The 18741-nt window shown below is 39.5% G+C and overlaps 1 protein-coding gene across 2 annotated transcripts in view; it reads left to right on the forward strand.

Annotated features, from left to right (window-relative positions):
* The window catches only part of SLC49A4 (solute carrier family 49 member 4), a 74093-nt gene that overhangs the window by 9730 nt on the left and 45622 nt on the right, over nucleotides 1-18741 (forward strand). For both annotated transcript variants that reach the window (XM_083745244.1, XM_083745245.1), the window contains exons 2-3: nucleotides 5237-5330; nucleotides 16238-16500. In XM_083745244.1, the coding sequence (XP_083601370.1) occupies nucleotides 5237-5330; nucleotides 16238-16500 (357 nt within the window). The remainder of the gene's footprint in view (nucleotides 1-5236; nucleotides 5331-16237; nucleotides 16501-18741) is intronic.

Here is an 18741-nt window from a genome sequence, read left to right on the forward strand (position 1 = left end):
TAGTGTACACAAGGACACAGTATCAGATAGATCACGCAAAATAAAAATAATCAGTAAATCCAGCAGCAACAGAAATAATCAGTTAGCCATTACTGATCAACCAGTTGGATCTCATCTTGACCATGAACTCACTTGGTGGCATTAAGTGGAGAACTTGTGGCCCTCCAGATATTGCCAGACTGCAGCTCTGACCAACAGCTATGCTGCCTGGAACTGATGGAGTCCAACAACATATTGAGGGCCACAGATTTCTGACTCTTGAATTATTGAGAGAATGTTACGTGAAGTGCTTTGATCACTCAAAAACTCCATGTGGGTATGAAGTATTCATTATCACTCACTTGGATATTTATATTCTGTTTGCAATGAAGACAGTGTAGAAAAGAAAATCGGCTTAGGAACCACACCAGATTACACTGCACATAGACGTGTGCATTTGTCGGGGTGGGGGGAGAAATTGGTAATGTATGAAGTGCTGCTCTTATGTTATGAAGTAATCTCATGCGCTTTTCTTTTACAGTTGGTAGCTTCCTTAACTGATATTTCAGCTTCCTCAAAACTGTTCTCAACCCCTAAAAAGGAGCCCTATTCTGTTTTCTTCCTCCTCTCTTCCAATGTTTGAGCCTATATCTGATCAGCATCTAGGAGAGAGTGTTTTGAACGTAAAATATGTGCTTTTAGGGAACAGCTCCTTTAATTTGTTGATAATTGCAAGCGTAGATATTATCTCCGTTCCTTTGACATCATACCCGTGGTTTGTTTATATACTCTTTCATTGGTGATTTCAGGTCAGTTGTCAAAAATAAAATAATAAATACATATAAGACAGACAGATAAAATACAAAATGAAGAGTGTAAAGTACTGGAGATGGTCATAATGTTTTAAGTGCCTGCATAAATGTTTTTGCCTGGTGTCTAAAAGACAGCAAAGTTGGTGTCAGGCATACCTCCCTGAGGGAGGGCATTATATTTACATGCCTGTTAGCCATAATTAATGCTAACAAAAGTTCTCTCTGTTAGAGTTTACAAACCTGCTTCAGATACAGCAGTTCATACTCCCTTTATTTGCCAGCCTTAAGGTCTTCTGACTGTTGGAAGACTCAGGACAGACAAAAGAAATACTTCTTCACACAGCGTTAAATTAAACACTAGGATTCACTCTCCCCAAAAGTAGTGGTGGCAATGAGAATTGGGCATTCATGGAGGATAGTGGCTGTTAGTCATGATGGCAGTGTTCTGCCTCTGTGTACCATTTGCTAGGAATCGCAAGTGGGGAAAGCGCTGTTACACTTAGGACATTTTTGTGAGCATCCTGTAGTCATCCGGTTGGTTACTGCAAGAACTGGATGCTGAACTAGATGTTCCAGCTCTGCTTTTTATCTAATGACCGTGCCAGCGAGCTTGAAGGAAAGATGTGTTGGACTGTGCGCAAGAGAGAGATTTGAAGAGTAGTTGCAGATTGAAACTAGGAGTATTTTGAAGGAGGGGATTATTTATGTTTCAATAAACCTTCAAGGAGCATCTCCTTTCCAGCCCATAATGACTCAGCCTGAGTTGTTTGCAGTGGCAAATTGTCACATTGTGAGAGAAAGAAACAAAAGCAGAAGTGAAGTAACTAGATGTACCAGATGTACTAGATGTAACTAGCAGTAACTGTAAAAATAGGGTGTTTTGGTGTGGTTGCTTCACTTGTTTCCTCAATTCACCATGCCACCCAGTGTGCCATCTTGCTTTCTCCAAGGCACTGTCTGTTTCTTAAGGGAGATACCGCATTTTCATTACTCAGTGGACATGTTCATGGTACTGTCAGATTGAATAAGCTACTGAAAATTTATTGATGTTCTGTGCAGCTGAGAAGCAGGATATTAAAACTTAAAAGACTTAGAAATATAATAGATTTTATTGAAAATAATAAAAGTTCTGAATTTAGCATTTTGGTCGTACTGCTTAATTCTGTCTTCATTATCCATGCATATAAATTTGTAGTCTAGGAGCTAATCTTTCAACAGACTTATTGCGTGTTTTATAGACTGCAGGTCTCCACTATGATTAGTACAGTGGTACCTCAAGTTAAGTACTTAATTTGTTCCGGAGGTCCGTTCTTAACCTGAAACTGTTCTTAACCGGAAGCACCACTTTAGCTAATGGGGCCTCCTGCTGCTGCCGTGCCACTGGACCCCGATTTCTGTTCTTATCCTGAAGCAAAGTTCTTAACCTGAAGCACTATTTATGGGTTAGCGGAGTGTGTAATCTGAAGCGCATGTAACCTGAGGTACCACTGTATATCCAAAGGCTGCTGATGTTTGGTTGATGAACAAGACAAGCACCAGTGCCAGTAAATGTTTTTGCGTTTGTATAGTTGTAAGTTCTCTTAACATATACTTGACAGCCCTTTAGATATTTGAAGATGGTTATCATCTTTCCCCTCAACACAGTGAGATGAACTGTTGATGCAACAAGACATGGTACACAAACATGCATATGGCTTTTGAGGAGTTAGCTATATGTTGTGCAAAATTGCAGAGAGGCTTGATCCCACTATTTAAAGAAAGACACACTCTTTTTGTGGGGGGATTTGATGGAAGTGGTGTGGGAAGGGATGCTTAACTCTTCCCTACCTGCTCTTTTGACTTGGGTCTCCTAGCTGTTCCCACATGGAGTTAAAGATGTATATTTACCTGCATTTAGAATCCTGGATGGTGGGAAGCCACCCAAAGCTCCACCTCCATCAGTTTATTTTAATTTTTTAAAAATGACATGAGTGCTTCATCATACATATTTGTGTGATATGTGTCTTTTACTCCAGAACTGGGCATGATCCAGTCCACTGTGGGTACATTGCCCATATTGAGCACAGTTGACAGTATCCAGAGGGAGAGTTAGATGTGAATATGGAGAAAATGCAGAGATTTCCTATTCACTCTGAAGTTCCATAGTGCTGCATTTACACACTTTTTATGCATTTACAGGTAGATGGTGGGTGGGAAACAGGGCTCCATTGAGACTAAGTGAGTACTATGTGGGTGTTACACCCACAATGGACCAGATGAAGCTCCTAAAATTTAGGCCACCACATCAAATATTTTAAGTTCAAATTGTAAACTTGCTGTTGGAAAAAAGTAAAGTTATAATTTTACAAAGATAATCTTATTTTTTAATTTCTGTTTGGTCCGTTGTTTGCCCTCAAGACCTTCAGCTGTAATGCAGCCACCCTTTATAGAGTATAATATTAGTGCAGCATCTCCAGCCAGCCCTCTGTGACCTTTATGCTTTATCACCTTAATCAAGCTACCTGCTTGACATTTTTAAAAGAAGATTTTTTCTCTTCTTGGCAGTTCTTGATGTGTATGGCATTATTCTTTAACTATAGATAATTTCCTAGGAATACGTGCATATTAAGAAGATACAAAAGGTCGGAGAAATCGTGAGCACTATTCAAAGCCCTTCAGAGTATTGCATTATAATTTGTAGCTCAAAAACCAAACGGTTTGCGCTAAAGCGCTGCAGCTCGAAAAATAGTCGAATCCATCATTTGATCCTCATCCATGAGTCTCTTATCTACGATCCATAAATTTTGTACAGGCTTGGTAGCCAGTTAAAATTTGTGCTAAAGGTGGGGAGCAGGATCTTGATTGTGATGTCACACTGAGTGCTGCACTACAAGAACCAGCCTTTCCCCGGACAGCTTCAAGCTGAGAGTGGTAGACTGTGGTTCATTTTTGTTTTTCTGGTCTTCTGAGAGGCTCAAAAAGTAGCAAGAGATTTCACTTATTCAATGTGAAGTTTGCAACATCTCTTCTGTGCTTAGAGAAAGGAGAGGGGGAAGGTGCAAGGCATTGCACTGTCTCTAAAAAGGATTGCAAAGCAGGGAGGCATATTGTCACTTTTCAGTCCTTCAATCCGTGTCTGAGCAGTGTGAAGTCTGGTAGGAGGTCTTGCAGGAAAAATATGTGCTTGTCAATGGTGAGCTGGCAACCATTCTCACATTTTTATCATGTGAACTCAACATTAGATATAATAAATAAGTTAATTGTGTACTGCATCTATAAAAATCAGTTCCCAGCATCATGGGACTCGGGACTCTCAAGGGAGCTTTGCGTTCTTGCCTCTTACATTCCACACAGTCAATTTCATGAAAGGCATTTTGCTAGTAATAAATTGGAGACTATGTGTGAACTCAACCTAAAACGGCCAACAGAATATTGAGAAGAAAAACATGTAGTATTAAACAAGTGATTCCTCTGAGGAAGAAGAAATCTCTTGATTTATGGCAATATAACATTCTGCAAAACTCAAAACTGGCCGAAACATATAAATACTTTTTCTTGAGGGCTTAATATTGGGCTCCATTCCTAATACTTTGTTCCCTGTTGTCTGGGATCTGTATCTGCTACAGTGTGTATGTATCCGCTCTCTGGATCAGTAACAGGAATTCTGTCATAAGGAATATATTAGTATATTTATTCATATGAAGTTATAGCAGTCTTAATAAAGATCTTTATCCGACCACATGTTATTCTTCAATAGCACACATGTAGAGAAGATATAAACATCCATTAAATGCCAATGTAGCATTTTAAAAACGGTGGATGCAGCAACTGGCAATTGGACCTGAACACTGCAGTCTTTGCTGCTTTTTTTGCAGTATCACAAATAAGCAAATTCTTCCAATGTAGAAGCCATATTTATTTCAGGATTAGATTTAAGACTCCACTTTGAAAAACAAACAGGAAGGGAAAACGTTGACTATTTCAGAAAAGGAAATGATATGCATCCACTTCTCCTTTTTATACATGAGACTAGATAAATCATTCAGATTTGGCACGTGAATTACCTGTCCAGTAATTCCTTGCAGCTGTGGCAGGTCTGATGTGCATACAGAGCTCTGACCCCTTACCACAGCTTCCCCTCCGCTTTCAGTAACATCTCTGTGTAGAAGACATGCCTATGTAGAGCTGCCCTCTCTTTCAAAATGATTGGAGAAGGCTGTTTATTTAGGTGCCTTGGGTGTTTAAGTCTGGATAGGAGTATCAGCTGAAATTTTAGTTAAGCATGCAAACATTAGCACTGTTTTTAAAAGTTCTTACTCTGTTAATATCTGTCTATGTTTGTTTTACATATCCTGTAAGATGCACTTCCTCAAAAGGAAGGTTACTTTTGTAATTGCTACTTTTTATGTCACATGTTTGGATACGCCTGTGTTTTCCTTGTAAAATTGCTATTCTTTTCCATTTAGGCCTCAGGGTAACTATGTTGCTGACATCATCCCTCATGGTGGTAGGAGCTGGCCTGAGATGTGTTCCTGTATCAGACCAAGAAACAAGGAAATGGTGAGATGTTTATTATTTGTTCTTTAGTGGCTGGGGAGGGGGACCTTTCCAAATTATCTTGTATCAGTAGGATACAAGGGTTTTACTGTGAAGACTGTGGTGTAGCTAAAGCATATCTGGTGACGCATAACCATTGAGATAACCGGTAGCAGTTGGAAGATGTTGAAGTAACCTAGTTGAAGACATTCTGCAGTTTAAATCTAGTTTTCTACCACGGGAAGCTACATGAGAAAAATCCCATAAAACCATTCTAATGGCATTTTTTTCCCTTAGGGCTGAATAAGATTATTTGTGAGATACAGTACTGTATGTAGCATCCAGCTACTAGACTGTGTTTCAGTCACACAGGAGGGGAGAGACACCCCCCTCCCACCCCATGTGCTACCTTCTAGATAAGGACCACCCTCTTTCCTGACCACTAGATATTCTGAAATTTGAAAGGGTTATGAAGACTGGCCTCTTAACCACCTTCTGCCTCAGATGCTCTAATTTTGCAAGCTGTTAGGTCATGCCCACAATACTGTGGTTCACCAGCAATGGAAATAAAACTTGAAGGAATTTGTCATGGTTTAAACACAACAAAAGAATGAATATGTAGCTCTGCATGTGTGAGGACCATTAAAATATATTTTCTGACTCCCAAGTGTCTAGAGCAGGTAAAAAACAACCAAAATCAGATTGTAATTGCCTTGTGGTCCCCAGATCATACCCCTGGTTATAGTAGTACTGATTCTACATTCATGAGACTCGCTTCCACCATTGTCACTGCCAATATGAAACTCACCCAGACTCAAAAACAGTAAATAACAACAACAACACCACAACCAACAACAACAACAACAACAATGTAGTGTTTATCTGTGCAGGATAGTTTGAAAATGGGATATTTGAACATTCTGCAAAAAATAATAATTAATCTGATATAGTAAAATCAGCTTAAGTCCAAAGTGGAACTTTGCTCACAAGGAAAGGGGCGCATCACATTAGAAAGGCCAGATGGTGTTTGCTCAAATATGAGATATGTATGTGCTTTTATTTGTAGAACAAAAAAAAAGTTTATTAAATAGTCCACCACAACTCCTCGCAATTTTCAAGTGGTTTGCGAGAGTCTGATGGGGAACTGCTCAAGGGCAGAGCTCTAGGTTTCGCAAGGCAACTCAAAAGAGACATAGCTATGGCTGGAGTTGTAGCCACAACACTAGTTGTGTCCTACATTCTAGGTTACTCCTCATGCGTCCTTTCTAAAATGTTAACATTTCCACTTCTTTTAAAAAGTAGCTTTCCAGGACTCGGTTTATTTAAAAAAATTGTCAGGTAACTTTTGTGCAAGGCATAGAAACCAAGTAGGATATTGGAAGGGCTTCCAGCGAGCAGGGACTTGACAGATGGTGCAATTTTCTGCCCTCTGTATACTCCCTCTACCATTTTCTTTCCAGGCCTTTTTGCAAAATGAATTAGCTTTGTTTATGGTGCTGGATATGCAGCAAATCCACGTGTGTGTTGCATCCAATAATATAAACAAAACTTATTTATTTGGGGGGGGGGAAATTAATGTGAGTTTTCCAGAATTGCATTTTGTAGGGAATTACTTCTATCTCTGATTCTATAAGCATATTATATTGTCATTTATTTCCCTTCTGCCTTACTATCAGTACAATTATTCACTCTATATCTGCAGAGCTTCCCCTCCCTCTTTGTAGTGCATCTACAGAGCCAGAATGTGCATTCTGTGTGTCAATCATTCAACACGTCTCACCACTGTGGTTTGGTTTTGACCCTTTTGAAAATATATAAATTGTGATAGCTCTGTGAAACTAAAAATGTGAACATTAGTTGTTCCTTTGATGCTTACGGTAGGCTTTCAAAAGAAATGATGCTGTGTCTTATGCGTTATTGAGTATGATGAAGTTTATGCCATGTTTACAGTTACATTCCTTTCCCCCTCAAGTCTCCTTCAAAAATATTTGAACTTATAAATTGAGCTTTTCAGCTTGGTTAGGATCTGAATAAGTTTTGTCTGCTTAACAAGGTCATTTAGAAAGAATAGTGCACTTAGCTTGATTGTATTTACTTACAAAAGGAACATAAAGTATTATCCGAGGGCAAGATCATCTTTTTTATGGATATTTGCCAAGCATTTGTCATCTTTCTGAGTGAAATAAGCAGCTTAGTATAAAACAATAATGTCTTAATGACCTATTGATTGTTTTAGGGTTGGGCTGCAGTGTGAGATTTAATTAATTTTGTTTTTAAAGCACTTTGAAGTTGGGACCAACATACCCACTGAAGTTCAAAGTATTAATAATTTTATTATTTGTGGGCAGCATGCAGTGCATTGGGTTACTTTCCCTCATATAAAAATCAATAAAACAATTGGCAAAAAAACCCTGTTCACATGCCAAGTTCCTGTGAGGAAAGGAAACTGTTGCCCTGCCAGCATCTATATACTTAGCAATGAGTAATAAACCTTCAAGGGAAGCTATTTTGTAATGGGATTTGTAGGGGGGGCATTAGGCAAGAGTGCTTAGTAGTTGGACCAAATTTTAAACAGGCCATTTGATCCAGCTTGAGAAGTCCTAATGAATTGATTGTTCTTGCAGAAGTCATGCAATTTAAGATTTAGACCTGGTAATTTAGGATGTGCCCTTTGGATGGTGGGTTTCTGGCTCAGTCGCAGTTCTCCGTGACATAAAATTCTTGGAAAGAATGTGCCTTTGATTATGTTGTGAGTGTGAGAGTTCTCAATATTTTGGCCATTTTAACTAGTCTTAGCACTCCAAAGAGTTGGACAAGAGTTGTCTATACACCCCATTTGCTTTGCAGCCAATGCACTCCAACCACTGAGAAGTGGTGTACACACAATGTTACTCACAGTCTGTATTTATCCTGTATTTGTCCTGTTGTTTCTTAGCAATACAGCTCTTCTGTATTCAGATTCTACCACACTTGGAACCACTCTTCCACAACTCTGATTTATTTTGCTAAATGCCCAGTGTATCTGCAAACTGTGGCACTATCTTCCACAGCACACTGACACAACAACCTCAGCAGATGCAATAACTGTTTCAAGCGCTTCCAAGAAGGTCCTCAGCTATGTAGACATTACTATTATGAAACACAGCTAATTATTTCTTTTTATCAATTCAGATTGAATTTGGTTCGCTGAAAAATGCATCAAAATTTAGTAAGCGAGGAGAGGAAGAACCAGATGGCTCAGCTGTAGAGTGCTCTTGTCTTCAGGCATGGATAGCCATATTATTGTTGGGGTTTCACTGGTCAATGGAAATCCGTTGTTTTCCCCCCAGCTGTTTTTCCATTTAATTTCAAACCATAGTTTATGAAGGTGGCTTGCTTTTCCACTAACCATAGTTAATATTAACCAGAAGAAATTGCAGTTAACTTAAAATGAAGCGGAAGCTTCCAATCTTCTCCTTGCAGCTGTGTCAGGAGAGGGAAGTGTGGAAGCCTGGGTGGGTAGCTAGGCCTATTCTTATTATGTCTGAATGCAGCCATTTTATCTTTTAATGGCTACAGTTGGATTCATTAGTCCGCTCGTGCCATCGATGAGAAATCATTCACTGCTAAATCTCTTTGCTGCATCTGGTTAGTATCAGAGTAAGAGCCCAGACCAGCCTTCTGCAGCCTGGTGCTTTCCTGATCTTGGGAGACCCCATAAGCTCCAGCCAGCATGGACAGCGGTCAGTAATGAGTTACACACCAAAACATTTTGGAGAGTACCAGGTTGGGGCAGGCTTGGCCTACAACCTCACTATGTCTATTTGTTTTGTGTGCTGCTTTTTTTTAAAGTGTGGCTTTATGGAAGAAAACCATCATGTTGAAACGGGTTGTTTTTGTTTTCTTCTTGTTTTGTTTTTTTTAACATGTTCCCTGCAAGCTTCAATTCTGTTTGCTCCTCTATTTCAAACTTTGACCGACGAAACATTCTCAAGTGTCTGACAGCTGTGATGGCTGTGCAATAACACGGCATTATGATGTGACGATCTGAGAGAATATGTCGCTGTACTGTCAGGGGTCTTGCTGCATCGTTATATTGTTGCCTTTAAACTGTCAGGATGTCTGACAGAGATGCCATTGTCTTGGCTTGGTATTGCAGTGTTCGTTTCATTGCAAATTTTTGACTCTAGCTTGGCAGGCTTTCAGTAAAAAAAGTTTCACAATAATGAGATTCCCCCCCACCCCCGGTCCATTTCATAAAAAATGGAAGTCCATTGTGCTTCAGAATCCTTATACTTTTCTTTAAAACAATAGCAGCAAGAAACAAACAGACCCCAAAGATGAGTGAGAGGATCTAGCCAAGTTCAGCGTCAAAACTACTCCAGACTTATGTTGGATGCTTTCATATTTGCTCTTTCTTTTCTAGCTAGGAGCAGTTCCTATATCAAGCCACAGACAGTGTCTTTATTAGAAGAGCCTTTCAGCTTCACTTATTTCTCTGCTTTCTCCCTGAGATGTGTCTTATTTTATTTTTAGTAGTATTATTAAGCAAAATCATTCGCATGTTACCCATATTGTATTAGGTGATTACATAACATTGAAAATGAAGCCAGATATACAAGCTAAATACAGAATAAGCAAGCGGAAAACCTTTGCAGTACAAATATATCATTTAGCAATGATAACTTGGCAGCACATCTATTTGTATGGATTTGTATAGAACAAGACACTTATACATAAATATCAGTAGGTGGAAATGCTAGTTTCTGCAAAAACAAACAAACCCTTTATTTTTCAGCTACATGTGAATATATGGCCATCTCTGGACCGAGATAGCCTGACCCTTGTCCATGTGCTGGCAACCCCCCAGATTGGATTACTATTGGATTAATATTATGTTTTTCAAAAGAGGGGGTAGTTTTATGTCATCCATTTTCATATATATTATATTCGTCAATACTTTGAAAAGCTTGTTTGATTCTTTAGTGGGATTTAGTTCCAGTAGTCTTGTTTGCTAGTTTGTGCAGTAGCTAAATATCCTCATTGGGTCGTATCCATTGGGTCTATCTGCTGATGGAGAGAATCTGTTAGTGAAAGGAGGGGAAGCAATTGATAGCAATTTCTGCCCTCTCCAGCTGCAGCTTCTGCTCCTAAATCTCCTCCAAATGGTTGGGGAATCATCTAGAGGGGCATTGGTGAGTGATAATATTTTACAGTGGTGCCTCGCTAGACGAAAAGAATTCGTTCCGCGATTCTCTTCGTCTAGCGGTTTTTTTGTCTTGCGAAGCAAGCCCATTGACAGCTTAGCGGATTAGCACTACAGCTGTCAAGCGGCTTCCAGCAATCAGCTGTTAAGCGGTTTATCAGCGGAATAGCTGATAAGCGGCTTAGCGGCTTAAGAAAAGGGCGAAAAAAGCGAAAAAAACCGCGGGGGGGTGCAAGATTTTTTCCGTCTTGCGAAGCAACCCCATAGGGGAATTCGTTTTGCGAAGTGCCTCCAAAACGGAAAACCCTTTCGTCTAGCGGGTTTTTCGTCTTGCGAGGCGTTCGTCTTGCGGGGCACCACTGTATAACATACTGATTTTAAAGAGACCCCCCCCCCCTTGGGGTGCTACACACTGTAATCTATATGTAATTATGTTTGGTTACAAATGTTTGGCCACCGAAGAGGAAGTTGCTAAAATACATGTGGTTGATTCATCTAAGGAGTGAACCCCTTTTTTAAAATGTTGCATTTGGCCTATATACAGAATATAGGAATGCTTTCTTAACACTGGTATGTAGTATATATGACACATAGGATATGAAATAATTATTTTCATGTTTGTAAACTCACCATTGAGGATTTTACATTGACCTTGTCTTTTTGCAGTTGGATTGTGTTAAGGAGAGCAGAACTGTTTTCTGTTTTCATTTAAACACAGTCACAGCAGTTCCCCTTTTGAAGGTAAACTTGCTTGCCCAATTACTAGCTCAAAGGAAAGTTAATGCAAATTAATTCTAACTTCAAGATTTTGATTTGGCCACAAAGCTTATTTTTAAAAAATAAAAAAATCAGGTGTTCTAGTTTGGCTTTCACAAACTTTAGTCTTGAGGCAAAGGATAAGTAATTGATTATTTCATAACCCCCTCTGTTGAAATGTTCTTCTTATTTTCTTTCATAGTTTTGGTTTCAGGCTTGTTATGAAAAGCTTCATACTCTTAGATTGAACTCTCAGAGTTCACTATGTTGCTTGGTACCTGAAAATAATTAGCTGAATATTGGAAAAGTAATGTATAAACCTGAGCACAGAGTATAGAAATCGATCAAAATACATCTCTTACCTTAGCCAGTCTTAAAAATGCTTTCCTATCGGTCCAAGTGCAGAACAAAATTGTCTTGCTCTTCTCATCTTTCATACAAAAGACATCTTGCATTACAGAATCAAACTTAAATTACAGTATTAGGCAGTAAGGGAAAATGCAGTTGCTCTTTGCTCCTTCTGGATAACAGAAACAAGAAGAAAATGGAGAAATAACGGGAACAAATGTTTCTAATCTCAGAGCAATTTTTAGAACAGATGATGGTTTGTAAGAAAGAGTTCCGATAGTCCTTTCAGGCTGAAATCTGCTGCAGTGATAACAAGACACCATAAAAAAAGCAAAATGCACTGATACTGTTGTGTTCATATTTTTCTGTCAGCTATATTAGCTGCTACAAATTTGTCTTCTAGAATAGTAGTAGATTACTCCATACATTGAACCATATCGTGGGTATCTCCTATCTGTCCGTCTCTAGGAAGATAAGGTGAAGATACACAAAAAACCCCAATGAAAAGTGGCTTAATTCTGACAGAGTTCATAAATCAGTGAATTAATACAAGTATGTGGTAGAGAGATTTCAACAAGGCTTCTGGTTTTGGTATTTGGAATGTATAAAGGCAGTAAATGCTGGGAAATGAAGAGGACAGATTGTCGGTGGTTGGGAATGTTCACTTCAAACCTCTTCCAAAGTGAATTAATAATGATAATAACAGTAATTTATTTGTATCCTGCCCTCCCCGGCCGAGGTCGGGCTAAGAGCCGCTAACATCATAATTAGGTTACTGACTTATCACCTAGCTTATACATCCCTCCATGGCGTCCACTTTTATAGAGTGAAGGAAAATATAATAAGACAAACCTGCAAAACAAGTGAAAAAAAGATGCTTACTAGTGCTCCAGAACTGGTCTGTGACCGTAATAATAAAATTTATTTTATTTACTAGTGCTAAAAATTACTTTGTTTTTCAAAATGATCCTCCATGTCACACAACTTGAATAATGGATCTGCTAAATTACCCACTGGGAATTGTTACACACCCTGAGGTGAACAGCTAACTTTGGGGGGGGGCTGCTTCTGTCAGAGTGTAGAAACTGGGGATCTAAGGCTGCAATCTCGTACCAGTTTACCAAAAGTAAGGCCCACTGAACTTAGCAGGACTTACTTCTGAATAAGCTATGTAGGATTGAGTTCCACATAATTTAAGAAGTTTGTTTGTTTGTTTGTTTTGAACACTTGTTAATGCTCTTCTAGAGGGACAGGGAAGGGATAGAGAAAAAAGCAAATTTTGACACTAATTCTTAAATAGTAGATGCGGGTGGAGCCTAGGGCTTGCTGATCAGAAGGTTGGCGGTTCGAATCCCTGCAACGGGGTGAGCTACCATTGCTCGGTCCCAGCTCCTGCCAACCTAGCAGTTCTAAAGCACATCAAAGTGCAAGTAGATAAATAGGTACTGCTCCGGCGGGAAGGGAAACAGCGTTTCCGTGCACTGCTCTGGTTTGCCAGAAACGGCTTAGTCGTGCTGGCCACAGGACCCGGAAGCTCTACGCTGGCTCCCTCGGCCAATAAAGGGAGATGAGCGCTGCAACCCCAGAGTCATCTGCAACTGGACCTAATGGTCAGGGGTCCCTTTACCATTTTAGTTCTTATAATGACCAGCTGGTATTGGAACAGCTTGTGTAGGAGGCATGTGATCGAGCTGGTCTTTTGGCAGAGCAAGCTGATTTTTCAGGGTGGAATGAACCCTGTTTCCAATCTCATCATCATGCATGCCTGCAAAATATCTGTGCCAAAAGCATTATTTGGCAACCCAGCAGATGGCAGCCCTATATATACTTGCTTGTTTACAAATTCAGTTTTTATCTTGCACCTTCAAGGTCCAAGAATTACCAGGTCAACTAACAGACAGTATAAGAGAATAAAAGGAAACAGCAGCAATATGTTATTAAAAAGCATTGTGGGGAAGGGAATTCTCACCTGGTACCAAGCAATCTTCCAAAGGCACAAAAGCAGCACCAAAAAACGCCAGTCACCATCTGCTACACGTCTGAAGGCAGGGTACCTGGAGAAGAACCTTAGATGATGATCTTAGTGAGCAGGCAGACTGGTATGAGAGAAAGCACTCCAATAAATATCTTGGTACCAAACGCTGTGTAGGGCTTTTAATAGGTTAATGCCAGCTCTCTTAACTGAGTTCAGAAACTAACTGAGAAACTAATGAAGATATTTCAGTACAGGTAATGGTGTCACAGTTTCCACTCTTAGCATCCTTTGGCCACTCTAGTTGTGAGGACAACAGGGTCATTGCATTTTAAAGCCAGGGTTGTACAAGTCATTAAATGCCTTGGAATCATTTAATCAATCAGAAAATCAGTAAAGGCTGTTAAAAGGGGCAACTAGTTTGGTCCAGTGAAATGAACTAATGTATGTGTTGAGGAGAATTAAGTCTGAAAGTCCTGCATTTAAATACCATGTCTATTTCATGCTGTAGCCACAAGGGTAGATGAGAGAGGATTTAAGCAGGGAGAACGTTTAGTGTTCCACTTTAGACAGCAAAATGTATTTGGGAGGGAGAGAGGGAGACCTGCTGCTTTTAGAGGCAGCAATATGTTGACCGTAGCATGGCTGAGAAGATGCATGGCCGGCAGGAGTGGAGGCGGGGCGCAAGTTCTGTTTTGGGTTTCTGACAACAGTACACTTGGTAGAAGCAGCAACTTTTATCACTTCCCTCTTACTTCCTCCCGCCCCTTTTCTAATCAGAGAGAGAGAGAGAGAGTGTGTCACTTGCTGCACAACTGTCATCTTCTCAAACGTCTGCCTTTTCTATTTAGTACTATGTTAAGCAGTCACGTACCTTATTATTTAACATTGTGGAAACAGTGACAATTGAGGCTCTTCGGCATGTCATTCTCATTGTCTTTGTTGATTATAATGTTTTGATGGAAGGCTTTGGAACTTTACAGTCTGCTGTTTTCCCCATATGTAACCCTTTCTCTCTTTTGTTTATACATAGTGTCAGTGAAAATTACGTTTGCAGCTTGCATAAACCGATAATAAAGCTTCATGCATCCATCATGCTGTGATTCCAGTTTGCACATACAACGCAATCTGAGTTCTGTTTTCACTGTCCCAATGTGTGCGGCAGTATTTGAGGTGGTTTCTTCGTAACAGATTTCCCTAGTACAAAATAACAGAGCAATTCCAGATTTCAGTCCCAAGGGATTTTGCTAATTTATGTTTTGTTTCTATAAATGATTACTGAAATGCATACATTTGTATGATGGAATGTCTTTCAATCCACCTCGATATAGAGCAGATAATGAATTCTACTGTATGTTGTTAATCTTCTTGGGGAATTTACATTAGAGAGGAGATAATTGACTACATTGGAAGCAGACCAGTATGTCTGTCCCTGCAAAAGTATGGCCATTGTTTAATTATTTGCTAAGTGTTTGGGGGTTTAGTTTTGCGTATTGACAAGAAGGAGCATATGGCTGCCTAACACTGCATTGGCATGTTATTTCAATGACAACAAGGCTGGAGAGATTGTATGGCCTCTGGAATTGTATATCAAAGGCCTTAGATTGTATAATTGGGCAAAGTTATTAATCTTAGTTTACAACAGAACTCTTAGCCTTCAGTATGTATGTCACAGCATAATGATAGATTCCCACCCTTTCTCCTCTGATATCGTTTTTAAAGTTTTGTTGTGAAATCCTTGATTACCTTAATGTCCCCTCCAAATAATAAATAAAAAGGAATTGACATGTTCATCAAACTTAAAGAACACACATGCCTGACAGTGCCTTGTACTTAAACACTACACCATAAAACCTTAATGTTTTGTCAGATTTTCTGTTCTCTAAATTCTAAACGGATTCAGTGCTGTGAGCGATTTAATAGCAGCTATGCAATCTTTTTTTGACAGTTCAGTATTTTTACCAAAAGGTTGGCATGTGTCTCCCCCTCCTCCTCCTGCAATTATTGGAGTACGAATGACATATGCAGAAATAACAAAGTTGCGTAGACTTTCCATACCCCAAGGACAGCTGCCTCTTCATAAACTGTATTTTGACTTCTTTGTGTGAAGGCTGCTAGTTTTATTTGAGAGAACCCAAATAATACAACAGCTTCTTACCAGCATATAGTAGTTTCCCCACTGAATGTCATGAGTTAAGATTGACAAATGCCATTGCATTTCAAGTTGCATTTTAGAAAAAGGAGTTTAGGAAAATCTAACTCTTCTCAGTTTGTATTACAGAATGTTTTTAGCCTGCTGAGAAATTACTTATGTATCAAGGAGACTGCACCAAATCAACTAATCTAACCCAATTAACTTTAAAATATTGGTACCATAATCTGTTAGGTAAACAAATTTAATCTCTTAGATTTTTATCAATATTAGTAACTAATTAGTCATAGTTGACATTGACCCCACTCCTTCACCTGACTCATCTGGCATGTGGAGAGGATTTGGGGCAAAGGAAGAGGCATATTCTGCTTTCGTTCCATGTCTTGGAGATGCTCAGCAGCAGCGACAGTATCTCACAGTTGTCTCCAAGTGTGGTATGAAGGGAGAAACTGACCCCCACCCACAGTGGTAGCTTTGTGCCTGGCCAGTAAATGTCTTGTGTTGTGCTTTCTCCCTAGGCTGATCCACGGAGGACAGCTGTTGAATGGATTGGCAGGCCCTACTGTCACTAGCGCTGCTCCATTCCTCTCCACTACATGGTTTTCACCAGATGAGCGTGCCACCGCCACAGCTGTTGCATCATTGATTGGTTACCTTGGTGGAGCATGCGCTTTTTTAGTAGGACCCTTCGTGGTTCCAGGACCGAATGGCACATCCACAGTTGCACCTGGAAGCAGCCCGGAGCATATCAAAGACCGCATTGAGGCTGTGTTGTACGCAGGTATCGCAGAAGTAATTTCCCACTTAATTTCATAATGTGCATCCATTAGGAGTTTGCTGGTGCCCTCTAGTGACTCATCTGAAAATAAATCTCCATGACTGTGAGCTCTAGAATGATTTGCCTTTAATTGTAGGAGCCAAACACTGGTTGTGGGGTGTGTAGCTGTTGAGCTTACTGTTGCCTTGAATATCGCCAGTCATTCCAGAGGTAATACCTCTTTCAGACTTCCCAAGCCAGACAGTTCCTCCAGCAAACATTTCATGAGATGGTTTAGTTCTGCTTTTTTCAATAACAGTTTTTCATAAGTCAGTAAAGTCCAGAATTAACTGCTTTCCTCTGTAAATCATTTTTAAGTTACCTTCAAAATATTTTTATTTTTATGTAGATTTATGTAGATTTATGTAGTGTTCACAGCTATCTTCCAGGGGTCAATAACTGAGCACAATTTGTTCCATTTTGGCTCCACTAGGCAGAAATTGCTTTGCCTCTGATGTATTTCTAAAGGCAGGCAGCCACAGACCTCCAGGGCAGCCACTAAGAAGACATTTCCCTTATATATGAATGTGATGCAAGGGTGGTAGCAAGTCTAGGCTGGGATTGAAAAGGAACACAAAGGAAAAGTAGTCCGCAGATTATAGCTCCCCCTCCCCCGCCCCCGTAACAAGTTTATATTAACAAGCAGATGCTGACTGGAGGTATGCTGGCTGTTTAGCTGTAATAATAAATATTCATTCATTCATGCTGATGGGAGGTATGCTGGCTGTTTAGCTGTAATAATAAACATTCATTCATTCATTCACTCACTCACTCACTCACTCACTCATGTTGACTGGAGAGGAAATGGCTGGAGTGTTGTGTTAATGCAGAAACATTAAAATGTATCTGTTAGGCATGGGTTTATATTAGTTGTTAGCTGGAAAGTTACAAGTAATCAAGGAATATAAAAGTAGTTGGTTTTTCAAGAGGAAAACTTTGACTTCTATTCGTTTCCATAGCTGGGAACTGCTTAAAATGCATTCTCACTTTTTGTGTACCTACTGGACCTTTTAATTTGTTGTTTGCCTTACATATTGATCTGATTTGATCATTAAAGCTTTGGCAGTGAGCGCCTGGACACTAACTGCCCACAGCACCAATGTAGTATAGCTAAAAATGACAAACTAATTTTGCAAGCCAGCTGGGCAGTGTAAACTTTCAGCTGTTGTGAATACTTTCCATACCGGTATATTGTATTTTATTTAAATATTTATCAGTCCTTTTCTGAACCAAGCTCCCAAAAGATAGGGAACAAAATATAAGCATCAGACAAACAAAATAAACTAACAATATATTAAGTGTAACTCAGCTGGTATAAAACAACAAAACAGCAGCATGGTGAATAAAACATATACATTAAAATCAATATGAAAACTTCTGAAATAGCAACTGGTGCCCGCCAATGTAGTCTCACTTGATTGATTGATTGATTGATCGGTTGTATTTTTAAAATTCCTAATCTGCCCTCTATCAGAACATGCTATTAGGGCTAGATATTATCACATAAAGAGAAATTTAAAATACAACAAAAAATTCAGAGTAGATAAACAATAAAACAATGACTACAGACCCAGGCCATATTTGCCACTAGAGAGAATGTATAATAATAATGCTGCTGCTGTATCCAGCACAGTAGTTATGCTTGTGAAGCAGGGTTCTGTTTCCTTTCCTTCCCTGCACATCTCCAAAATCGCTTTGTAGGGTGCCCCAATGCTCTGGAAATAATTTGGGTATGTGTGGGAGGCTGGAAAAAACAGAAGAGGAATAGGAAGTTTATTGTGTTGGTCTGTTGTGTGGGTAGAGCTGTAACACTGGATTCAGCCCATACAAAACTAGAAATATTTACCCTTCACTTAGCAGACCTGTCAAACTCTTTGCATCATACTCATTTTTTCCTCGAAAAAAGGGGAACGAGTTTGGGGTTTTTTGGTGAGTGATGATACTGGCTTTTTCAGAACGTGTTGCCTTATCACAGAACGGTTTTTCTTCTAGCTTTTTGGATTATGGTTATTGATTCTTTAGTGTAAAGAAGCCAATATTTATAGGGCATTGGGACAACCTTATATATTAGAATTGGGCAGGGAAAGCAGTTGGGCCAAATGTTGTATGTTCTTGTAAATGGCTGCTTGAGATTAATTTGGCTTTCACTAGGCAGGTACAGCTGAATAAAGCTGAATGAATTTATGTAGACCTGCTTGCTGGTTT

This window comes from Podarcis gaigeae, assembly GCF_964106915.1.
Source record: "Podarcis gaigeae genome assembly, chromosome: 1".
Lineage (NCBI taxonomy): Eukaryota > Metazoa > Chordata > Lepidosauria > Squamata > Lacertidae > Podarcis > Podarcis gaigeae.